Source organism: Pleuronectes platessa, chromosome 9 (assembly GCF_947347685.1).
Source record: "Pleuronectes platessa chromosome 9, fPlePla1.1, whole genome shotgun sequence".
NCBI classification, from domain to species: domain Eukaryota; kingdom Metazoa; phylum Chordata; class Actinopteri; order Pleuronectiformes; family Pleuronectidae; genus Pleuronectes; species Pleuronectes platessa.
In genome coordinates this window covers 20,523,710-20,549,571 of record NC_070634.1, presented here as the reverse complement: position 1 = coordinate 20,549,571, position 25,862 = coordinate 20,523,710, and the positions used below count along the sequence as shown (strand labels likewise).

General features: G+C 41.7%; 2 protein-coding genes across 4 annotated transcripts in view; both read right to left on the bottom strand.

Annotated features, from left to right (window-relative positions):
* Nucleotides 1–709: 709 nt before the first annotated feature.
* Nucleotides 710–11,366, bottom strand: ctdspl3 (CTD (carboxy-terminal domain, RNA polymerase II, polypeptide A) small phosphatase like 3). The gene is made up of 11 exons (XM_053431468.1): nucleotides 11,082–11,366; nucleotides 8,700–8,823; nucleotides 8,472–8,612; nucleotides 7,449–7,560; nucleotides 7,053–7,164; nucleotides 6,515–6,601; nucleotides 5,995–6,057; nucleotides 5,727–5,806; nucleotides 5,345–5,471; nucleotides 5,032–5,127; nucleotides 710–1,236 (listed from the first exon to the last, which is right to left on the bottom strand). Exons 1-11 carry the CDS (start codon nucleotides 11,202–11,204, stop codon nucleotides 1,171–1,173), a joined length of 1,131 nt encoding a protein of 376 aa, XP_053287443.1. The 5' UTR covers nucleotides 11,205–11,366; the 3' UTR covers nucleotides 710–1,170.
* A 6,693-nt stretch (nucleotides 11,367–18,059) lies between these two features.
* Nucleotides 18,060–25,862, bottom strand: part of arid3a (AT rich interactive domain 3A (BRIGHT-like)) — a 40,505-nt gene continuing 32,702 nt past the window's right edge. For all 3 annotated transcript variants that reach the window (XM_053429983.1, XM_053429984.1, XM_053429985.1), the window contains exons 5-9: nucleotides 24,720–24,903; nucleotides 24,263–24,510; nucleotides 22,996–23,262; nucleotides 22,277–22,366; nucleotides 18,060–21,680 (exon numbers count right to left, since the gene is read on the bottom strand). In XM_053429983.1, the coding sequence (XP_053285958.1) occupies nucleotides 21,559–21,680; nucleotides 22,277–22,366; nucleotides 22,996–23,262; nucleotides 24,263–24,510; nucleotides 24,720–24,903 (911 nt within the window). In that variant the 3' untranslated portion in view covers nucleotides 18,060–21,558. The remainder of the gene's footprint in view (nucleotides 21,681–22,276; nucleotides 22,367–22,995; nucleotides 23,263–24,262; nucleotides 24,511–24,719; nucleotides 24,904–25,862) is intronic.

Sequence of the window (25,862 nt, the reverse complement as noted above, 5' to 3'; positions counted from 1 at the left end):
AGTCGGGTTCACCAGTTAAAGTCTCACTGTTGTTCCAGCTTATCACAATAAGAGAAATTGTAACAACTGATCAATGTGAATTTCACCTAGAATAATTAGAACCAGATGGGGTTTTTCTCCAGGAAACTTTTGAGGATCATTTTCAAATAAATTTTAATTTACACATCAGTTGAAGTTTTTTCTAAATGAAACTATCTCACACTCATCTGTTTGTATGGGAACTAAAATGCCCCACCATCAGTGTGTTGTGAAATCAGGTATGTTTTTATATTCCCATATTATTACACCGTCTCACTCTTCCTCTTACACCTTATTACCTCGGTTCTTTCCAATTGTTCTTCTGTACTTTTGCTTTCCTGCAGCACAGGAAGGGATGAGTTCTGTTATAACAGCAGGAACTTTTTTTGAGGACAAGCCTGGAGTTATCACCAGAGAGACTGATTAAAACAAATATTAAAACAAACTGACTATTACTCTTCAATGTGATTAAACACACCAGCGTGGAATCTGTGTAAAATCATGATTCCACCAGAGGATGAGACAGACATGAAGCTGGATTCTGCCGTATCACTGTTGCCTCATTGAAGATATTAACAGCTGTCCACTTTAACGTCCTCCTCAGTCTGACCTGCGGCAGATTCTCTCGGCTGATCACTCGCACTTTTCAAAATTCCACCATTCAACTCGAAGCAGAAACACAAAAGTCACATTGACGATTTCAGGGTTTTATTCTCCCGTTAATATTAGGGCAATTTTATTGCATAAAAAAAAAAAGCTTATCTGAAATATACAGAGATAACAGCTGTTGATTAGTAATTTAATCAATAAATAAAAGATAATTTCTATAAACAACATATTTCAAGTTTTTTCTCGTGAATAAACACAAGCAGTGGGCGGCAGTTTACTTCCATGTGGAATGAGTCTCGGACAAAAGAGTTCGAGGTGATGAACGACCAGCAGCATGTTTGACATACCGATGTCTCGTTCTTTTAAGTCACCAGGGAGGACAGAGGAGGACGAGTGTGTCCACCACAACACAGCACAACACAACGGGCCTCAGGTCGGCCAATTCAAAATGGAATCATTTTTTTTTACCAAAGCACAACACGAATGCAAACACAAGCTGTGGAAGTCACGTAAAGTAGTTGAAGGTGAGGGGTGGGGGTTGGGTCAGTCCTCCGACAGCAGCCTGTGGAAATGATCCTTCCTCTTCTTCAGCACCTCCCGACAGTCCTCCTGAAAAAACACAGCCAGAGATATTGGGACAGAACCATGAAGCCGGGGGAGGAAAGAGAGAGCGGGCAGATGCTGCTGCAGATAAGCAGCCGTTTTATTCACAACTGCACTTTGACTGGAAGAGTGAGAGTGAGAGTGACTCACAAAGACTGTCTCTTCAAACAGTGATAATGAAACCAGGTTGAAACAAGTCAGAATTTACAGTAAAACACCTCAAAACCGTTCTTGAGATAAAGAGCAATGATTCAATGCTGATCAGATAATGAATCATTTAAATCAGTACCATGGAGGTAATGTGAGGACAGTGATATCTGTGGCATTCACCAGTATGACCGCTGTCACTGGATGAAGGAGACTGATGGAGTCAACAATAAATCCGTAGAATGACGGACAAATCTGTCCAGTCCCATCCACACCTGATGTACTGGTTAAGGTTTGGGGCGTCTGTTTAACTTAAAGCTAAAGGCTATAATTTGTTAAAAATATATATATATTATTTAGTTGAAATATGCTCCAAAATATGTGGTGATAGAGAAGCTGTGAGCTGGACAGCCGTGTCAGCAGTGCACATATTCACTTAGAGTTCATGAGCACCTTCTGTCCCTCTAACCAACCAGAGAGGCCTCAGCCAAGGAATGAGGTTCGACACCTGAAGGCTGCTGCTACTCCTTCTGCACAGAGGTTTTCATCTAAACTTTAAATCATAAACGTGTCTTCAAACAACTGATGAGGTTGATGACAGGATATATGTGAAGTGAACCTCAGGAACACGCTTCATTGTTTTCAATAAGACAGATGTAAGAGATGCTGAGGGAGATTTTCACAGTCGTGTCCAAACATAACTGATCTTTTAAACCAGTGATTCTTAACCATAGGGCCGCGGCCCATACTTGGGCCGCAAGCGCCACCTAGAGGGCCGCAAGAAACTTTCGGTTTTGCACCTGTGGGCCGCGGGACCGCATAGGTTATCAACTGAATACACCAGATATGTTAATTAATGTGTACGCGCGGATTCGGGTGACGCCAGAGCTACTAGGCTATGCTATCCATGAGACGCTCAGTTACAATGCAGCCTCCGACCACATAGTGGCGGTACTGCGTTAGTTGTTTAACAAGCTCACAGAACAACAGAAGAAGATCGACATTCAGCTAGGTAGTGATGGAGAAGTTTTTAAAGAGGAAAAATGAAGATAAAAGTGGTGCTGGACCCCCCCCAAAAGACAAAATGTGTGCGTAAATACAATCCCGACTTCATTCGGTATGGATTTGTGAACGGGGGTAGTGAGGAAGAGCCGAGAGCCCAGTGTGTGGAGTGTGGGCTGACGCTATCTAATGAAGCTCTAAAGCCCTCGAAGCTACAGCGGCACCTAGAGACCAAGCATCCGACGCTCGTGGGAAAGCCGGTAGAATTTTTTAAGAGAAAAGAAAATGGGCTGCAGATGCAGAAAAAAATCTATTGTGTCACTGACTGGCAACTCTAAATGTGCACTGAAAGCAAGCTACCTCGTAGCCAGACGTGTGGCACAGAGTAACCATTCACCATAGCGGAGGAGTTGGTTCTCCCTGCCGCCGTGGATATGTGCCGTGAGATGATCGGAGAGGCCGCTGCAAAGAAGCTGCTGACCATCCCACTCTCCAACGACACTGTGAGTCACCGTATCGCGGACATGGCCTCAGACATACAGCAGCAACTTCTTGATAGAATAAAAAGTAGTCCATTTTTCTCTTTGCAAATGGATGAGTCCACGGATGTCACAAATGCCGCACTGCTGTTGGTTTTTGTTCGCTATCGCTGGGACAATAGTTTGCACGAAGACATTCTGTTCTGTGGAGAGCTACCAACACGAGCTACGGCTCAGGAATGTTTCCGCTGCATTGATAAATACTTCACTGAGAACGGCCTGGACTGGCAGAACTGTGTCAGGGTGTGTAGTGACGGCGCAGCGTCAATGACTGGCAGGCATCGCGGTGTCATCAGACAGATACTGGAGCGTGCACCAGAAGCTAAATGGACACACTGTTTTCTCCACCGTGAAAGCCTTGCAGCGAAAAAGATGTCACCAGAGTTCCACGAAGTGATGACTATATGTGTGAAAACCATCAACTTCATTAAAAACAATGCTGTGAACTCCAGATGTTTTGCCAAGCTTTGTGAGGACATAGACGCAGATCATGTCCAGCTGCTCTATCACAGTGAAGTGAGATGGCTCTCAAGGGGACTGGTCCTCAAGCGTTTGTTTGAACTGAAGAATGAGGTCTTCACTTTCCTCACTGAGAAAAAATCTCCTTTTGCACATTACTATGCTGACACAAAGTTCACAGCAAAACTTGCCTACCTCTGTGACATTTTTTCACTACTGAACCAGCTGAACATCTCTCTTCAAGGAAGAAACAGCAACATATTTTTTGTTGCAGACAAAGTTCAAGCTTTCAAGAGGAAACTTGCTTTGTGGACAAAGAGGGCCCAGGAAAAGAGGATGGACATGTTTCCACTTTTGTCTGACATTTTGGAAAACTGCCCTCAGGTGATGATCAGTGACTCAGTCTCTCAGCACCTCTCACAACTGGCAGAGAAATTTGATGAGTACTTTCCTGAGGATCCCAGAGAGGGACACATGTGGATTTTGGACCCATTTTCTGTGGATCCCACTGCAAATGATGTTGCTTTGCCCTCATGTCTGGAATCACAGCTTCTGGAAGTTTCCACCGACAGCACTTTAAAATTGCAGTGGGGCAAACTAGACCTGGGCTCCTTCTGGATTGCTGTCTCAAAGGAGTACCCATGTCTTGCACTGAGGGCTGTGAAACTCCTTCTCCCATTCACAACTACATACCTGTGTGAGTCAGGGTTCTCCATTGTGGCCACAACTAAAACCAAAGCCCGAAACAGACTCAGAACAACGCTGGAGGCTACTTTGAGAGTGAGCCTTTCCCCCCATTCCACCCAGATTGGATCTGATTGTGTCTCAGAGGCAGGCCCAGGTGTCTCATTAAGAGTTGACGATAAAAAAAATAAGTTGTAGCTTGTTAAAAACGTACTGTTTTGACTGTTCATTGATTTGGTTGTTTATTTGTTCAAGATATAAAGAGCAACATCTGGTTCTGCCATGCAAAAATGAAAACTGCTGAAGCAATTGTTAAATGAATCTGCTGATTATAAGGCTATAGTCATTTGCACTTTATTTCAATTTAGAGTTTGTTTATTTAATTTAAAAACATATATTATAGAATATAAATATATATTCTATAATTAATTATATAACAATATAATTATTAATATATAATATTTATTTTTGAATGCATTTATTTTATCACCACCTTTTTTATTGATTGATGATTTTTATTTTGGAAACAAAACACTTTTCCTGTGTTGTGATTTGAGTTTAATATGTAAATAGCCTATTACAAATGCATTTAAGGCAGATTAAACTGTTCAAATTCATGACATTTTCTTCCTTGTATTTCTTGCTCCGTGTATTATCAGCAAAAGTTATTGAAAGTTTAATAAAAATCTTTGTGGTGATCACATTTTATCATGTCATTGTATTATTTATTTAGCTTGTTAGCTTGTTAAACTGTACATGGATTTGATCTATTATTGAACAGAAATAAGTGAGATCAATTAACTACAGTGTTAACATTTAATGGGCCCCGGGTCACTTTGCACTGAAAAAATTGGGCCTCAGGGTCAAAAAGGTTAAGAACCCCTGTTTTAAACCATCTAATAGATTAAATAAGTCATTAGATTAATTTTAGAAAACCATTAGTGTGTGTGTGATGATGCGACAGACGTACCGCTGCAGACAGTTTCTCCATGTAGGAGATGAGTTTGTGGAGCTCTCTGTCCGCTGACTCTCCCGACCAGCTCTTAATGGGAATCGTGTTCATCAGCTGTGGAAACAACAAAGACCTGTTAATTACATCACCTTTCACTGTGAAGAGGTCAGATGACACTGGGGCACCAGAGTTTCACCTTCAAAAACCAATCTATATTATATTCTGTGGTGTTTTAATTGCAAGACTTGTGATGTTCTATATTTTATTTATGTCAATAAATGTCTATGACAAATGTTTAATGTAGCCAAAGTCCCAGCTCTGCAGTGCTTACGTGGTATGGGTAAGTGTGTGGTGCGTTGTCCAGGACCACGGTCTTAGCCAGGTCCCTCCCCAGGACGCTGAGGTCTTTGATGTAGTGGCCGAGGATGCAGGCGCAGTCGTCCTGAAACAGTCGATGTCTACAAGGATACAAAATTACAAGGTTAAAAACATTTACACTCGCTTCGGTGAACCACAGTCGCACTGTAACATGAAAGCCACAAACTAATGGTCCGAACACAAACAGAGCATGTGACGCTCACGAGTGCCGTCCACAGGTCAGTGCACTGCTCACGGCCGGGTCGGCAGCAGACTAACACGTGCCGGCCCAGTCTGATAAACCCGAGCAAATAGTTTATGAAACACAAGTGGAGGAAGACGTCAGGGAGACATACCGAAACAGTTTCCTCTGCGGGTCCAGGACGTCCAGAATCTTCTCAGCGTATTCCTTCTTTGCACATGTGTAAACAAACAGCTGGAAGAGAACACAAACAGCAGCTGGAACCGACTCCACACAAACCAGAGCTCAGAGGGCATCGGGGCAACATGGACACTACATAAACACTTCAATTTATTTTATCGTTCAAAGGAAGATAAGAAAGTAATGGATTTAAATTGATTGAGCTGAATAGAAATAATCTAAAGGGGGAGTTCAACACAAACCTCATAGACTTTTGACATGGACTGAAGGAACTCTTTCAGATGTGGTCGAAGGATCATGTGCACCTAACGACAACAAAGAAAGATGAGAGTATAAAACAACTTGTATATACATGTTCTCACTTTCTTCCCTTGTTCCTTTTTGAATATCTAAACCTCTTTTTGACAAAGCATTTTAAATAATCAAATTTCATGCTGTATTGTAAATCTTCTTGGTTTTTCAATACATTGATGAAAAAGTGTTTTCAGAGATGAACAGAGACATTTTATTCTATGCACTTTGTTACTACTCATCATTTGCCAAAATACGGCATGTTTACAGATCAATGCAAAGTTGAATCTGGTTTACTGAATAATAATCTGAATATGCCACGGATTATTTAAAAACTGTCTTGTTGACCATCTTTATGTTCAGCCAATGTTTTATAGTGTTTATTCCAACTGATTACAGATTAAAAAATAAATAAAAATCACATAAAAACTATAATAGTAACAAAAAGTGTGAGCAGCAGCGAGCGGTCACCTTGTATTGATTGTCCTGGAACGCCGTGTTGAAGGTGAACTCTGCTCCTTCGATCACGTTCAGAGAGCTGAACATCAGCGTCTGCTCCTGGAAGGACACATATCAATCTGACTTAGTCTACTTTACTTCTTTTAAGACTGCTTTCTCTTTGTGTGTGCAACGGTGACAGTGCACAGACACACAAAGAAAAATGACAGTCTGACCATGCCCCAGTAAAGTGGCCAGGCCTCCACTTGATGGAACAAGTTATTTCACGATACAATCCAGTTGGACTAGTTTTATTTCTTAACACCTGAGGTCTGGATCTATCTTGGCTCCACATTTGGTCTTGCAGTGTGACAGATGATGTTCTCTTTAATGACTTGATTACACATGGACATAAAAAAGAAACAACCACTGTGTTTGAGGTGTGTTGAGCAAACAATACACAGCGATTGTTGGGGAACTTGTTTACCACTTAGGGCACGATGATATTCACGTGTGTGACTTATTTTTCTCCATGTCCCGAGAACAAGAATCCACAGAGAAGTCCACTCACCAGGTCGAGCACCAGCGTGGCCTCTGGAGTGCTCCTGGTCTTGGGGGGAATGTCTCTGAGTCGCGGTGGGGAATACTCAGACTGTGACGGTATGTTCTTGATGAAGGTAAATCTGGAAATAAAGTAACACTCTTAGGAACAGAAAGAATCAGAGACACCTTGAGAGTTGTGTGCAAAGTGCTGTTGAGTTCTGCAGAAGTCCATTATAATAGTTAAACTCACACATGACAAAACAGCTGGAACATTTTTAATTGACAGAACTAGGTTTCTATTCATTTTGCACCAAGGTGTTTGATTTCTTTGATGAAGAAAAGACCGTACTCAGCTTATTAACTATAAGTTCAATATCAGTTGTGTGGTCTGAGGTGGTAGAAACAGTAAGAGACATTTACTCACGGGTTGAAGATGACGTCCTCGTCCTCATCTCCGGCCAGAAGTTCATCAGAGCCGAAACCGAATACACCTTGTTCTGGACTCAACAAAATGCTCTTTCCAGTACCATTCGAATCTGGACAGAGAAAAACAACATGTATAAAAAGTGAGAAGCAAAAGAGCGTGAGCACACTGAGCAAACAGGGAAACTTGATACTTGGATCTTGTAGCTGCAACACAACACAACACAGATGCGAGTGAAGCCTCTCAAGTGCACAGTGAGAATCATATTAAAGCTGTTCACAGCATCACCATTGATTCTGACTTGGGAGTGGTTATGTCTCGTACTGGCTCGGACACCGAGGCTGTTTTATAACAACTCCCTCACACGACCCGATATGGTCGTTGTCATGTTTGTTCTCAGCTGCTGGAAATTTGGCTTTTGAACGAGGTGGCACTTTGTGTAAAGGAGTAATTATTGAACATGTCCCATCACTCAATGGGATTCTCAGGACAGTTACCATCTTTCTTCATATCGTCTCAAGTGAACATTACACAAAGTTAAAGTTCAGGGGCTAACGGGGTAAATATCCAGTTGCCCTGATTCAGACAGTCGTATTCATACACACAGTTCTCCTCCAAGCAATGTCTAGAAAAGTCCAGAGTCGCAGTGCACGTGTGAAAGCAGCTTGAGTCAGTCGCCAGTAGAATAGAGACAAACCGTCAGCTCACCACATTAATCCGAGCTGAGCGGTTCAAAAGCCTCCGGCTGTTCTTTTTTATTTGAGACACTTACACTGGGAATTTGCCACCAGAAAGATGCGGCCGCATTTAAGCCGTGGTCAGTTTAACCCACCGATCACTTTCATCGTGAGGAGGAAAGAAAACAAGCTAAGACTTGAAGTGGTCAGGACCTTTCTCACAGTGGATCAAAGAGCAGTTTAAGTGCTGAGTGAATTGTATTTCCCAGAACAGTCAACATGTTGACGATGACAGCTTTTATTAATTTTTTGTGTTTTTGAAACTCAGAACAGAAGCTGCACTCACTCTCTTTGCTGGGTGTGAGGAAACGCACAATGGGCGAGTAGATGTTTCTGGCTGTGGAGTTGCTCGGAGACTCCGGGTCGATCTCGGAGAGTATGCGCTCGGGGCGCAGGACGGGTCTGACCGGAGTCTTGAAGGCCAGATCTACACCACAAAAAGATTATCAGTCAGAGAAATACAAGAGCAGAAAATGAAAGGAAGCATCCATGACCAAATCTGGGCGCTGCGAACCGGTTTCTCTGTCCTCCACAGCGATGGCCCTCTTCCTGGCTCGGCCGCCAGGCAGCCGCCGCCTGATCATTGTGGGAACTTCATCGTCTGAGTGGTGGGATTCTGTATCCAAAGGTTCTTCAACCTACAAAGTAAAAGAGCATTTCCTTTATAAAAACATGAGTCAATTCCATTTAAGTGTTTGAATTTGGGTGTGAAATTGAGAAGATTAACACAAGTCAGATCTTTTACTAGGAGTTAACACCAGTATGCCAGTAGTTATGCCGTGGATATGGCAGTATATAAACTGTTATGTGTCGATGTTCATGATGTGCAAATATTCCAGCCTCAAAACAGACGAGAGAGAAAATCATTAGTCATCACGTTGAGGCCTTTACTGTTTTATTTTTGGAGTCAGATAAATCAGAATTTGAAATCCCTCAATGATTGTGCAGCTTTTAACATTCAGGCTCTATTAAACCCCAATAAACTGAATACCATTTTATAATTATTTACAACTGTTTATTTGGTTTCAAGTCCTCTGTTGAGGACAAATTCAAATCCCATTAAGGCCTGGTTTCAAAGTACGATTGTTTGGATGGTTTCACACCTAAATACCACAAATATTGCCCTCAGGTGTTTTATCATGGAGAGCAATGAGCATTAAGGTCGTCCTACTTCTCTACAGATGTGGAAGGGGTCAGAACTACTCACAACAGGTTACTTTAAAACAGACACAAAACCATATGCATTCAAGATTGTGCTATTATTGTAAATTCAAAGCAGACACAAAAGGCAAAGGTGTAACCAAACAGAGCAGAACCAGTTTGGAGTTGAAAGTCTGCTGGAAGGAAAGGAGGCAAACAGGAAGGTTGGTTCAGCCCTGGTTTACTAACAGACAAACAGAGGCTTACATCATATATATCTATTTATTGTATTTATATATATTATATTATGTTTCACAAAAGGAGCCATAAACCAAACTATAGAGATTCACAGCTCCGGTCTGAATGTTGACAGTCGACGCGCTTGTGTCTTGGTGACCTACTTTTAACTGGGACCCTCTCACATGGAACTGGTCTATTTAACTCCCAGCTTCCAACCCACGTCCCAGCGTTGTATACTCTGAACCTCACAAACCCATACAGGGATGTACTGCAGCCATACACAAAGGCAGAGCTTAAACACTGAGGCTGATTTGTAGCCTAGTGAGGAGCACGACTGGTTTACTTCATAAAATCCCCCGCTTCCAAAGTAGAACAGTTAATGTTTTCACTATTTCTGAAATTCTACATTTAAGATTTGAGATAATAGTCCCTAGATTATTCAGGACAAGCTGTGATCTTTAATTGATTAATAGATTGAATAAACAGGGTCACTGTTGTGTTAATGAAATCGTTTGAAGTGATTTTTCAAGCGTAAATACATAAAACCCTTGTTTGTAGACACCTCTTACTACTGTTCATATTCCATTTATATTTCTAACTGCACTTCCTATTTATTTACATATTCCACTATGCACAATACTCTGCACATTTACTGCTCTTTTTTTGCACTTCTGGTTAGATGCTAAACTGCATTTCGTGGTATATGTACTTGTACCGTGCAATGACAATAAAGTTGAATCTAATCTAAATAGACTTGTACAGTATCAGTGCATAAAGCGTGTTGCTTGGAAAGATCTGGCTATTTTGACTCTGGAGCTGATATTACACAGAGACAGAGGAGTTCAGTACATCAATATATATACATTACGTTAGCAGGAAATATACAGAGCAACAGGATTGCACATGAGCCATTGAAATGCACAGGTAGAGATGAGTATCTCAGAGTTACATTAGTTAAACCTGCAATTCAACACAGCACCACGAGTTTCAACCATCAAAATGACAACAAACCTTCATGGAGGTAGCATTTATGGTTAGCTACATTAGCAGTTAGCCAACTTTACTTCATTATATATTAATATGTCAAAATAAGAGCAGTTGACCATGCAGGCACAGAGTAATGTTATGATTGGAGAGGTACAATATGATTGTTGTGGATTAAACTCTATTTGAGAACAGGAAGCTAAGTAGCATATGGGACCTGCTACTTTATTTAACTATAACTCAACAATTTCTGTGGATGAAAGCATGGATTTGTTGTGTTGTTGATGTTGTTGTTGTATCAGTGGTGGAAAAGCCTCCTTCAGTCCAGACACTGCTCCATCACAACAACAGCGAGCTAACGCGAGCTGCCTCTGTGATGGGGGCGCTAGCTAGCTAACGTCCGGCTAATTAGCATCGTAGCTACCCAGGCGACTGGGTACACCCCTGAATCGGAGGCCAACATGACGGACACCGTTCACAATGACCCGGGGAGCGATGGGTGAAACAACCGTGACTCTAGGTCGGTCGGTACCTTGGTCGGCAGCGGGCTCTCTGGCACCGGCGCGCGGACTCGTCTCGGCGTCGCTTTGACGGCCGGGTGGCGGTTGGTCCTCGGAGTGTCCGGAGAGGTCGTCTTGTGAGACCTGAGTCTCATCTTCTTTCTTCATACGAGACTGGAAACCATTAAAAGAGCAAACCTCCTCCACCGTGTCGGTGATGCCGCTTCCGTCTCGGTCTCTTTTTGTTTAATTCGACTCCACCAGGCTTCAGCGCTTTCAAGAGTTGACTCCGCCCATCCCGATCAACCCCGCGTCCTCTCGAACCGCCGTTTAAATCTGCCGGGGTGCGATAGGTTCGCGACTGCGGACACGCTCAGGGGGCGGTGCTTCACGAAGTTTAAGCGTCAACGGGAGACTCGAGTCACGTTCACAGGTCACGTTGCAGGACAAAAACCAATGTAGATCAATTTATAATCAAGTGTGAGGAGAAGGTTTTCATCCAGTTTAGAGCTTGTTCAAGTTAATTCCCATTTAAATTCAAACATATAACAAACTGTCATATAACAATAATGTCTGAAGCCAGAAACAAGGGGGGTGTTAACAGAAACCTTATTTAATTGCTATTTCCCATTAAAGGTTCAGTGTGTAGAATTTAGTGATCTCTAGTGGTGAAGTGTCATGTTGCAGCTGAACACCCCTCATCTCACCCTCCCCTTCTATACATGTTCCGAGAACCTGTGGATACCTTCAGTTGTCATAAAAACTCAAAAGGTGTTTAGTTTGTCCAGTCTGGACTACTGTAATAAACATGGCTGCCTACATAGAGAGGACCTGCTCCAGATGTACATATAAGGTATTTAAAGATTAAGGACACATTCCAGGGTAATGCAAACAACAATCTGTACAAGTGAAACACACTGGGATTATCTTATATATTCAACTCTATCCCCCCCCCCCCCCCCCCCAAAAAAAAACACATTTATATTTAAAAGTACTAGATAACAGACTGGTTCAAAACTAGGACTGAAACCATGAGATTTCATCAGATTTGAGTCTTGAAGGTTAGAAGAAGAACACAATCATTCACAAATCCGAGAAGCCAGAGCAGGGACCAGTGTCAACTCTAATCAGATTCAGGAAAGTAAAAATGTTTTGATATGTAAAACACATCAAGGAGAATCACGTGGAAGCTTCACCACTCTCATTCCTGTCAGGGTCAAATTACTAAATTCAATTATTATATTGCTTAACTTGATGCATTAACATGTTGCAGTGATTTAATGTTGACTTTGTTGTAACCTCCGCTAAATAGGTTATGTTTTCACCCCTGTCCATTGGTCTTTTGTTTGTTTACCAGCAAGATTTCACAAAAACTCCACAACTTGGTGAAAGGATGCGACACAGGCCAAGAAAGAACTTATCACTTTTTCCGCAGATCCGGACAAACAGTAACACTGAGATCCCGTCTGTCTGTTTGGCAGAGCTACAGTGCCTTGTATTCACCCCCCTTGGACTTTTTCCCATTATGTACTGTTACTAACTGGAATTCAAATAGACTTAAATAAACTTTTTCCCGTTTGATCAACAAAACATGCATAGTACTTTGGAGGTGCAAAATAAATTTTATTGTGACACAAACAATAATGAGAACAAAAAAGTTGACATCTGTTGGGTGCATAAGTATTCACCCCCCTGTGTCAATACTTGGTAGAACTCCCTTTCGCTGCAATTACAGCTGCAAGTCTTTTGGGGTATGTCTCTAGCAGCTTTGCACATCTAGAGATGGAAAGGTTTGTCCATTCTTCTTGGCAAAAAAGATGAAGCTCAGTCAGATTGGATGGAGACCGTCTGTGAACCGCAATCTTCAAGTCTTGCCATAGATTCTCTATTGGATTGAGGTCTGGGCTTTGACTGGGCCATTTTAAGACATTAACATTCTTTAATCCAAACCATTCCTTTGTAGCTCTGGCTGTATGTTTAGGGTCATTGTCCTGCTTGAAGATTAACCTCCGCCCCAGTCTCAAGTCTTTTGCAGACTGCATCAGATTTTCTTCAAGGATTTCCCTGTATTTGGCTCCATCCATCTTTCCCTCTATTCTGACCAGTTTCCCTGTACCTGCTGAAGAGAAGCATCCCCACAGCATGATGCTACCACCACCATGTTTCACTGTTGGGATGGTGTGCTCAGGGTGATGGGCAGTGTTGGGTTTTCGCCACACATAGCGTTTTGCATTGAGGCCAAAAAGTTCAATTTTGGTCTCATCTGACCAGAGCACCTTCTTCCACATGTTTGCTGTGTCTCCCACATGGCTTCTGGCAAACTCCAAAAGGGATTTTTTATGGATCCCTTTCAACAATGGCTTTCTTCTTGCCACTCTTCCATAAAGGCCAGATTTGTGGAGTAGACGACTAATAGTTGTCCTGTGGACAGATTCTCCCACCTCAGCTGTGGATCTCTGCAACTCCTCCAGAGTAACCATGGGCCTCCTGGTTGCTTCTCTGATTAATTTTCTCCTTGTCCGACTCTTCAGTTTGGGTGGACGGCCTCCTCTTGGTAGGTTTGCGGTTGTGCCATATTCTTTCCATTTTCTTATGATGGATTTTATGGTGCTCAGAGAGATGTTCAAAGCTCTGGATATTTTTTTATAACCTAACCCTGCTTCATATTTCTCCACAACTTTATCCCTGACCTGTTTGGTGAGCTCCTTGGTCTTCATGATGCTGTTTGTTCAGTAATGATCTCCAACAAACTCTGAGTCCGTCACAGAACAGGTGTATTTATACTGAGATTAAATTGCAGACAGCTGGACCCTATTTACTAATTATGTGACTTGCAAATGTGACTTGTGAATGCAATTGGTCGCACCAGATCTTTGTTAGGGGTTTCACAGTAAAGGGGGTGAATACATATGCACTCAACACTTTTCAGATTTTTATTTGTAAATAATTGTGAAATCCATGTAATATTTCCCCCCACTTCCAAATGATGCACTATTTTGTGTTGGTCCATTACATAAACGATGAAATAAATTTTAATCTGTGGTTATACCATGACAAAATGTAGAAAAGTCCAAAGGGGGTGAATACTTATGCAAGGCACTGTATGTGCTGAACAGTGGATGTGTCGATTTTTTTAATTCTTTAAATTCAGTTAAAGCAAAGAGTTATACATTTATAAATTGATCATATTTTTTTGTATGAAACATTTTAATCTGAAAAATAAAAAGGTATTAAGTCATATACACGAGTACATGCACTGAATTCTGAGCAACTTGAGTTTGTCCATTTCCTAAACCTTACCTATTACTTCTACCACACTGCATATTATGATTTTATAAAACATGATTATTTCTTTGTTATAGATTATAAGAGTTCACAGACATACGCTACTGTTAACTATAAATGGAAATAAGACCGATGAGGTTTAAGTGCTTAGTTACTTTGTGGAGATGACATCAATGTGAACAATAACAGATCAGCTAATGAATTCAAATGGAGGGAACATGTTCTTTAATGTACTGACAAACAGGTTTACCAACTTACTTCAACATGAATAAAAACACATCTGAAGCTCTGCTGACATTTAAGAACGATATTTTATTAATATCAGATTCAAAATAAAAGTATTCACACAAACACATATTGAGTAAATATGTGTAGAAGAATAGCTCTTCACCCTTCAAAAAAAGAAAAAGAAAAAAATGAATAAAACAAAAACAAAACAGTTGTATTGCCCGTCGCCACTTCACTGTTACCATGGTTGCCGGGACACATCCCATTCATCAAAAAAAAAGAAGAAAATAAAAGTAATCATTTATAGAAAAAGGAGGAATAAACACACTTTAACAGACTGAGAAATGACTTGCAGTACTAACAGTGGTACTAGAAGCAGCACTTGTTGTAGCACTAGTAGTATTTAGCTGTTGAGCTGGAGGTTCCCTGTGGTTGGTGCGTAATTAAACAGAACAGCAGAAGTGTTAAGAACCTGTAACACAGAGAGAAGGAGAGGGACAGAGGAAAACCCCTCAGGGTCCAAAATGAGTCTTTTATTCACCAACCAGGGTGAAACAAATATCCACTGAGGAGATTTAGATATTCATATCAGCCAATGTAACATTATAAATACACCAGAGTTTTCCCCCCCCAAATCCATGTTACAGTTCATTTCGGACCCTGGCGTCGACCCTCGCGCCCTCATTGTGTACCCACTACACTGTAACTGGAGCCCTCACTGGGTTAAATGCATCAAACTGGAGGCAGAGGTAGATTTTCCTGAGAAGTTGTAAGAGACAAAAAGACAGAGCCTTGTTTCAGTTCTGAAGCTGACGCAGAGACACACGAAGCACGCACACACGCAAGCACACACACTCACACACACACACACACACACACGATTACGTCACATGCTTCCCTAAAATAATGACACTGTTATCATCATGATTATCGCTATATTAATAAATCTGCTCTAAATGTAATCTCTGTGTGCCACGGTTGCTACAGCATTTTTCAAGAAAACAAAAAGCAAAGACAGCAAAAACAAACAAACAATATAAACATGATATAATCCAGAGCCCGAAAAAGCCATGTATCAGAAATAATCTATTAAATGAATCTCAGTAATACAGGTTAATAAATTCATATTACAATTGTCACAGCAGAAGGCATCTTGTTATTTTCTCAACATCATCCTTTTCCCTTCTCCACCTTCCACCTGATGGAGGTGAAGTCAGTGGCGAAGTCCAGTCCAAAAGCCCCTGAACCCACATACACCCGTAAAATGCTCTGGCTAAAGTTCAACGCCTGAAGCGAGTGGGACCTGGTAAGAGGTTGTTTTGGCTACAGCTCCGGTGGGAGTGAAAGCAGCAGTATTTCAAGAAGAACAGACCAGAAGCTTTGATGTGTGAGATTTGGGGATCAACTCCTGAACAGCACAACATTTACTACTTATATTGTCAAGAAAATCAACCTCGAAGACAAACAAAAAAATGCAATTTGCATTAAGACAATAAGTCCGGCTGCGAGGCAGTGATCTGATCTGTGGCCTCACACAAAGCAGACTGAAACGGAAATCAATCCGAGCTTTTAACTGCATTACCACTACAACAACAACAATAATGTAACCATGACAAACCGAGACATGGCCCGAGAACTGCAGATGCAAAGTCTTTGCGCTGATCTAATGAGGAAAGCCACCTGCAAACAGACACATGGCGCAGCTGGTAGCGTTCAGACAAAATACAGCGAGCCAGAGTCTGCTCCGTCCTCAACACTCACACGAGGTGCCAACAGAGTTAAGGCTGACTCCGTGTTCACAGCTGCACTGTCCCAACGTCTCTTCTCATAGCAGCTGCCTCTGATGCATGGGAAACCCGCCTGAGTGCAGATCCAGAGAAACCGACAAGACGGGAGATCTGATTATTGATTATTCACCGATTGTGTCTTTGGTTTCCGAACGAATGCAGATTATTCAAGTGTCACACGATGATTGAAAGAAAACCCTGGAAACACTGGAAGGAAATTAAGACATGAACACTTAAAATATGTCATATGTTTTGCTGCTTATGAATCATCCAGCCTTCAATTAAAACCAATTCATTCCATTGAGGAGCTCTAAATTGATTGTGCGTCGTTACAAAAAACCACCACCGAGGGGAGCTCTTACTGCAGAGGTTGAATCATCTCGAGGATACTGACTTCTATTGATTCTCCCTCCACCTTCGAGTAAAAGGGGATTGTCTGCGGTCTCTACAATCTCTTTCATAGTCAACGATTAAAAACCCAGCATCTACTACATCTGGATTCGTTTCCTTGTGTGAACACAGCCCTCAACAGGATCCTCTGTTGCGGCTGGTGCAGAGACATCTGCCAAAGCTTTCTGAGGATTTGAGGTAGAAATGGGGCGTGATTTGGTTTGAAGGGATGTCAAAGTGTTTGGAGGTAAACTGTGTTGTCATAGCATCTCCTGATTGTCGCTACCACGCAATTAAATACATGCCAGCCTCCCCTGAGGACGCTGCCGTGCACCCACAGAGAGGGAGAGAAAGAGAGAGAGAGACATACAGAGAGCTGCAGTACCTCCGCTTTTCAAATGCAAATATCCCACAGGTCAATAGATATACGATAAACATGGATCTGCTGAAGTGTGTGTGTGTGTGTGGGGGGGGGGGGGGGGGGGGGGCAGGTGCTTGAGTGTTGCCTCAGGGGCCAAAGGGTCAAGGGGTCAAATCTTAAGAAGAAATGTTGATCCTTTAGATTCAGATTGATTGATTGAATATTGATTGATTTTTGGCTTTCTCTAGCAGCACCCCCCCCTCCCCGACCTGAAGCTCTGCAGCCATGACAGGCCTCTATGTGATTGTCAGTCATTACAAGCAAATATGACATCTGCTCCTCAGGCAGACAGACAGATGCAGGGCTCTCAGTGAGTCTCTAAACTGACCAACAAGAATAAACACATCCTTTTATACTGCACTATGTGACGCTGTGACTGAAGGTTAGCATAGTATGTAACACGCAATAACGAAATACTTGGTCAGAGTTGATTTAAAAACCTGAATCTGATTTTCTGACATTTTATGCTCTTAAAGTAATTATAACATTGTCTAATCTATACTTTTTTTTGGGGGGGTGCAGAAGAACTGCATGGGAAATAGATAAATACGATTAAAAAAAGAGGTTAATTTACTCTTATGTTGTGGTTTTGAGCTTTTTGTGTAACATAAATAAGATGATAGCTAAATATTTTATCATCGGGGAGAAATCGTTTGATTTCATTGGTTAAACTATGCTTGAATCACAATTTCAAAATGTGTTTTGTAAATATTAATTTACTAAACTACTTGGTTAGTACAAATGTAAAGGGGGGGCTTAGTAAAACTTTTGTATCTTCTATGTTTTTCATTATATTATTACATTTCAAGATATTTATGTACACTGCATGATTATTTGAATAATGTAAAGTGTTTTCATTGTAGAACTGACCTCTGTTAATATTTCTAACAGGGTTGTGAGTCTTCATGTCAGGCTCCATCATGTGAATCACAAAATCATTCACGTGTTAAAAGGCAAAAAGGTTTCGGGCTGATTGATGTGTGAGTTGTTCACAAATAAGGAACCAGGTATTGTATCATCTCTATGTAAAGCTGTGAGCCTACACAAACTGGACTTTCACTTCTGTAAAAATACCCCAAAATGATTTTGTTGTTTCAAAATAAACCTCTGCTGTCAAAGAGTCACTGTTGTCAAATAAGCATCAGGCTGATTTCCAGAGAGAATATGTAGAGGTAGGAGAGGAGGAAATATTTTATCTCAGCTTCCTGCTCGGCTTCGATATGATCGTACATCAAACCAGCTTCAAGTCGTCCGGCTGGCCTGCTGCTTTTCCATTCATTAGCAGTAATTGTAACTCAGTCGTCTGAAGAGGACCACACCGTCACTGATGTGAAGCAAATGAAACCAGGCCCAGTTGCCAGTCACAGCAGCAGCAGCAGTTTCAAACATGCAGGTGCAGCTAAAGCTGCAGCAACCTTAAGAGCTGCAGTTCAAGCTGCTTTAATCTCATTGGGATTCACAATTAATGACTAACTGCACAATTAATAATTAACACACGTGCTGGGTCTGAAGAATCTTCACACCACAAGGTCCAATTTTACAGTTTTTTCTGGAGCTTTCAACTGTGTCTCATGATCTTATTTATTGGTCAAATAATTAACATGAGGTTAGTGTGAAACAATGATTCTCCACGTTTATCCTCGTCTACCTGAGTGAAATGTTCTGCCTCTGATCACAAGTTATTTTAACTGACATGTTGTATAACTGTCCAAAATACCCACAAATATATCAGCAGCTACACAAACTGCTGCTGTTGAGTCTTTGCCTGCAGGTAGTGTCCATCTGCACATCAGAACTGTTGCTGCTGCTATATTTCTTGCCTGTAGGTGGCGCAGGCATGCATTGAGCTGGTCTGCAAGTAAGTGAGTCGATGATAGTTTTGTTTGCATCGTTGAATCTATAATAGATTGATGATGATTGGTATTTATCATTATTTTGTCACTTAAGTAAACTTAAATACAACTTCATTTCAGATTTCCTATTTCTTTCTCTTTAAACTAAACTTAAACACCAGTGTTTGATGACTGTGTTTCTGAATGGGAGCTGTTGGTTATCTGAGCATAAAGAGAACTTTCCAGAACTGACCAGTGTTTGTGCAGCAGCTGGTGGCGATTTCCCACCGAGAGCTGCGTCCAGAATCAGAGCCTCGACAGCTATCTGGTGATATTTGACTGATACAGTGAAATGTGATTAGATGGAGGTACTGTACGCTCTCTGGTCATCTCATGCTGCGTTAAGGCCTCAGAACAGAACCCACGTACAAAGCCTGATTTACTTCCTAACGTCGGTAGGAATGAGGCTGCTTTGCATCGGGGGTGGGGTTGAGTAACAATCTTTAACAGCCAACAAACCAGTGAAGTAACACGAGTTAAAGTTCAAAAAGCTAAATGATTGATCACCTTCAAAATGCGGAGACAAATGTACTTGTGAGCTGATGCGGGGTCTCCAAGGTGGCAGATTTAACCTTATATAAATCGAGCTGCAGAGAGTTTTTTTAGCAAACACTACGACACAAGCGAGTGCTCAGCCACAGCTATGATTAGCTCTGATCTTTCATTATCAAAAGCCCCAATTAACCAAAATCTCAACAAAAACAACAGTCCGAGGATCACAAGACAATCTCTGTGTTATCCTTAATGGATGGCGAGCCAGTCTCCAGAGGACCCCGCCCTCGTCACAGCGCATAAGAAGCACTTGGATCAGAATAAGCACTAAGTCATGCAAAAACACAAAGCTGAAACAAACAAGCGAAAGCATTTGTAATCTATGATACAAGAAAAACAAAAAAAAACATCAGATACGAGCTGAACTAATTGTCAGGATACGTTTTTCCTGAAGATCAGATTGTCTCCTGACACCTGATTGTCCATTGTGAGAGTCTCCGCAATAACAAGGATTAAGCCGACGCTCAACTCCTTTAAATCCTGGACAGGAAATCAAGAATTTTCCTACACGCTGACGGACTTTTATCTACAAACACATGCATGCATCTGACCTTAAGACAATCACTCCACTAGAAGGCCAAGTATCATAAAAAAGATAAAACAAATCTTTCCGCAGGGAAAGACGTTGAAAAGCATTACTCTGTCAAGTGTAATAGAAGACCGCGGGGTATTATACAAAGCAACGAGCAAGGGGGTGGGGGGTGAGGGAAGGGGAGGTTCACCTGAGAACAATGGAAAACGTGATATTCACAAAAAACCTCTGATCCCAGAGCGGCACCAGGAACGGTCGGTGTGGGCGCCGCCCGGGGCGCAGAAGATCGTGTAACGAAAGGCTTCAGCTCATTTCCCACCTGCTCAACAGACCTGATTCGTACAAACAGCCACTTTGAACATAAACCTGCATACAGCCGCTTGAGAATAAACCTGCATGATTGGCATAGATATGTATTGAACTGGCCCTATGTCAACAAACAAGGGGGGGGGGGTATACATCGTGCTGTTTCAGGAAGAGCAACAACACGACAACTGCATGAATTCAGCAAGGGCTGTTGGCCACGAAGCATTCCCGCTAACTAGCCACTGCATAAACTCTCTTGTCGCAATCGATTATGGACCAAATATATTCAACAGTCGACCAACATCCTTGCAGATTCTTGAGATCCAGGAGTTTCTTATTATGCGTTTCCCTGAAAAATCTGTGGCATAGATATGACGTGTGTCTCTACACGACACGGGTGCAGAGCTGCACCAGTCTTCCACATAGATATCCAAACTGGCTGCCATGTGAATAAGGTTATAAGGTTTTACAGAAAAATGAGGTCACAGCGGTACATTGTTATATGCCCTGAAGAAACAACATATACCTTTAAAGCTTTTCTGATTAAAAATAGAAGATATTCATTTTTTTTTTTATAGAATTCTAAATATATATACTTTTTTTCCTGCAGTGAGAGGTTTGTAAAGATTTAAATGATAAACACAATAGAGAATAACAATAATGATAATAATGACAACGAAAAGATAAAATAAAATTAAAAAAAAATCTCTCCCCTAGAGAATCAAACATTACTGTCAGTCAGTAGCTGTGTTTGTATGTGTAAACAGTGCATTGCCCTTCCTGGTTATTACCTTCTCTTTTGTTCTCCGATAATCTGTACATTTATGCAGAAATAAATAATTCACAAGTTGTGCATTGGTAAGCATATACTGACTCTCAGTGGGGATAATCTTCTTTAAAAATTATTTTGGCTACGAAGAACAAAAGAGGTGAGTTTGAGAGAGAAAACCTGAGATAGTGTACTTCAAGTGATCCGAGTTTCAGTTGGTGTCTTCTGTACGGTGTATGGGTCTTCTCTTTTTTGGCATAGATGATGTAGAAAATGAGGTTGGTTTTTGGCTTTACTTAGCGTGGTAATTTTTTTTAAAAGAGGGGAAAGGCTGGGTGGGGGGGTTGTTAAGACAACAGGTTGTTGGAGTTTGAGGTAGGTGTGTTCTGAGGGCCGACACGAGCGCCGGTGGCGGACAATCCAGACGCACCAGATGAGGCTGAGCCGGCTGCCTGAGCAAAAAGAACGCCTGGAGAGGAAAAGACACAAGCAGCACAGAAATTAAAGTAAGAAACACAGAGGGATCCTGATTAATGTCATTTCTACTGAAAAAGAAGCTTGAGCTGCTTTCGGGCATGAACTCCGGAAAATGTGCAGAGCAGCTGACTCAGACATTTGCGTTCTCACATACAGCGGCAAATCTGGAAATCCCTTAAATTTACTGTAAATGTCTGGAGTTCAGATTATCTCTGAAAACATCTTCAAATAAACATATAGAAGATACTCTCTATGGGTGGCACCTGGGTAGAGCGTGCAGGAGGGACAACATGACATATGAATTCCACTGCAGAAATCAAATGCTTTAGTCTTCAGCACATGGACGTCCGCCCTTATCTCTAAGAGCTCTAGAGTCTCTTTCTCTTCTCAAGTTGACATTTCTTTGTAATTTCAAAAGGATATCTGGAGTTCAGTGAAAACAGCTCAAGACTCCGGAAAGTATCTGCACGTGACTTTTGTTCGACACGAAGCTGTTCATTTACTTATCATTGGTTTATCTGTAATCTCTGAGCAGTGGTCACAGTCACCCTGACAAAAAAAGTCACATCCCGTGACAGCGACACTCACCAGTGTACACCACTCCGTTGAGCTCCACTGACATGCTGATGCTGCTCGTGCCATTGGTGGTGAGGTTCAGGGCTGAGTTCTGCCTGCTCTCTGTGAGACAAACAAAAAGGAAAGCTGACCACTCGTTTAAACTCACACTAGATTTCTTCTATATAAACACTTATCATATAAAGTCCACAAAATTCTCTCTCAGGAAAATCGACCTAGTGTGTGAATTTTGCAGAAACGTCCAGTTACACATTTATCTGAAGTCACCTGGAACATCAGTGTTGAGAAACAGTTTGCGTGTTCAATCAGATAAAGATAAGATCAAAGTGCACAGCTGCATTAGAGAATCCCCGCGCAGACAAACACGGGCCGACCTACAGGCCAACCTACAGGTCCGCTTTCAGCTACTTCCTGGTGTTGTGGTTTGTGGCAAGATTACAAGAAAGTCTCAAGACACTAGCTGCCAGGAAACGGGAGAATGTGTGAAATTCACCTAGTATAAATTTGAGGATAATGATGACAGACAACACTATTTTTAGCTCGTTAAGGTTCTTAAACAAACGACCCTTAACATGAGAGCATAGCGGAAAAATTTGAGTGTGATGTAAAAGAATCCACAGCACAGAAACTGAGCTTTTTTTGTTCCTCCATTTGAACTTGAAAAAAGCGAATTTAGTTGTTTTGTTCTCCTCACGTTGGCTGATTGTAAAACTCCGCCGTGTGTTCAGTACCTTGGTTATTGATTCGGATGTTCATGGGTATCTGGGCGGTCATGGCCAGAAGGTTGTGTTGCAGTGCTCTCTGCAGAAGTCTGTGGTGATCCTCAGGCGACAGCGCCATCTTCTTCTCCGGAGGCTCGCCAGCCTCCAGCTTGTCCCTCAGCTGCTCCAGAGCAGCCACCTGAGCAGCCATTGCTGCCTGGGCTGCTGCGTGACCCGCCAGGACCCCCGGTGACAAACGAGCCATACCATGCCCCGGCAGCAGGTGGACTCCATCTTCTTTAGGTCAGAGAGCACAGAGAGGGGAAGAAGGTGGAACTGAGTATAATGTGATATCAATATAAATTGTGTTCTTCTCTGGCGAATATGACAAACTGTTTGTCTGAGATGCACATGATGTTACGGTTATATCACAGTTTAAAATCTGACAGCAAATCCTTTTATTCATTCAGATTAACTGGCTGACATTAATATGGGGTTTGTGGTTTAGCTTGTTGAGGCTAACGTGCTGTAGATAGCAATAATAATTTTGGACAGGTGATGGTCATGTGATTGAAGTCAGCTGGGCAGGAAACCCACCCAGGATGCACCGAGGCCATCATACCATGTAACAAGTGTTATTTTGTTTTATGTTGTGCTTCACGATGTTCCTACGCTTTGAACCCTGTTACATCAGTTATCAACAGTCAGTGTGGTTAGATCACAAGTGATGGAGCATGAACGGAGAAGTTCTCCCTGTTGGACATACAAGATTTACAGTGATATATAACAAAAAAGTGTATAAATATAATTCAGCTATGAAAACAAATACTTTTATTTATTAAAAGTTCCATTTTAAGGTGAAAATTTAATTAAATGCCAACAGTTCTTGCTTATTTTTTCCACTTCATACTCAGAATTTATTTTTGGATCAGTTTGTCTTTTCCTACAGAATCTCAAATGACATTGAGATGTGTACAACCTTGTATTTGTTTAATACTTCATCATGTATGTACTTTGGCAGGTTGGGACTCAGGTCTTGTACTTATGACAACAGCACCCATTGAATTTTAAAGCAGCTTCAAACAACCGGAAATTCCAGACTTCTGGACCCTGAACAACTCTGTGAACCACAAATGAAGAACATGTCCCTGGTGTGTTTTATCATTAACACAATATTGAAGTTTTCCAAAATTTTAAAAACAATTCAAAATCTTCAGCCATTTAAACTTCTGATGACTGAAAATGACCGACATGACCTTGCTCAAACAATAATCATCAGCATAATAAACAAAGTCACCTTTCTTGATCTTCTGGATAGGCGTCAGCGAGGCGCCGTTGGTGCCCATAGTCAGGCCCACACTGGATGTGTGGAGCTTCGGCGAGGACAGCATGGTGGGCGTGCCGTTGGGCGAGTAGGTGAAGAGGGAGCTTCCAAAGCTCTGTCGTCGGCCCTCCCGCCGATTGCTGTCAATGGCTGCCTGGAGCTCGTTGGGGTTGCTAAGACTCCTCTTATCACATTCATATGGGTACAGGTACTTCATGTATCTGAGAGGAACACAATGGATTTATTCACACAGTGATGACCTGAGCTCCGTCCATGAGAAATTTCAATACAATGTTTTGAGAGTGGAGTTTGATAGACATGGACAGTTACCAGACTGTGAAACCTGACAGCTCTGAATCATACATGAAATCAACTGATTAGCTTTATATGACTGGCGTGTGAGGGGGGGTGTGAATGTCTGTGTACTGACTGTGTGCGGAGGGTGAAGGCTGCACTGGTGATTGAGGTAGGCAGGTTGAGTCCCTTGGTGATCTCCCTCCATAACTTCTTGTTGATGACCTCCACCAGGCCGCCTTTCTCCGTGACCAGCCTGTAGAGCATGTGCAGATCCAGGACCTGTTTGGCCATGATCGGAATACGATTCACCGGGGTTCCTAAAACCACACACACACACACACACACACACACACACACACACACACACACACACACACACACACACACACACACACACACACACACACACACACACACACACACACACACACACACACACACACACACACACACACACACACACAGGAAATGTCAACAGAGAAATAACAAACACTAATAAGAAGAAACTGTTTTCTTGCAAGCAGCGTCCTTCACAGTGGCAGCAGAGAGAGAAGTCAAGTAAATGTTTTACTACATAAAATCGGTATTGGCATCGGCCCCCAAATTCCATATCAGTCAGGCTTTAATTTAAACTTTATATTATCTTTTAAATAACTTAACTTAATATAATATTGTTTAAATGTTTCTCAAACCGTATACTAACCAGCATTTGTTTGCCATGACGAAACCTGACCAGGCTGGTTTCTTGTCTTTAAAATGGAGGTGATGTGAGTGCAGATAAATAAAAGACTATAGTTTATAATATATAATAAAAGACCTTAGGACAACATCAGTCAGTAGTTACACTTTTATATTAATCCATGACAAATCATTTTCCCAGCAGAGAAAAATTAAGCTTTTAATGCTGTGATCATCACATTACATGACTTCAAATAATGAGTGATCCTAGATACAGTCCCTAGGCCCCACATGTAACATAAAATATGATTAATCCTTGATTTGCCTTTTAATGAGCAATGCATCATTTATGAATATGGCCTGCAGATGGCGCTCTCACATTTTCACAGAGGACTTGGGAGACCCGCCCATTGTTGGTGGCTCTGACAGTGTAAACATCTAGTGCTGGTTTTTCAGTTGTGAGCACAAGCCTGTTGTCTCCAGCCCTCTGATCTGATTAAATCAGCCATGAGTCCCCTACCCCTTCTTGGTACTTAAGAGAGAATCATCTGGAATGAGCAACTGGCCATTAATGTACCTAAAACACGAAAATACAACA

Coding starts and splice junctions, on each gene's coding strand:
- ctdspl3 (XM_053431468.1), bottom strand. CDS start 11,204: ATGAGACTCAGGTCTCACAAGACGACCTCTCCGGACACTCCGAGGACC. Junction 8,613..8,699: donor TGTGGAGGACAGAGAAACCG/GTTCGCAGCGCC, acceptor TTTGTGGTGTAG/ATCTGGCCTTCAAGACTCCG. Junction 7,561..8,471: donor CCTCACACCCAGCAAAGAGA/GTGAGTGCAGCT, acceptor TTCTCTGTCCAG/ATTCGAATGGTACTGGAAAG.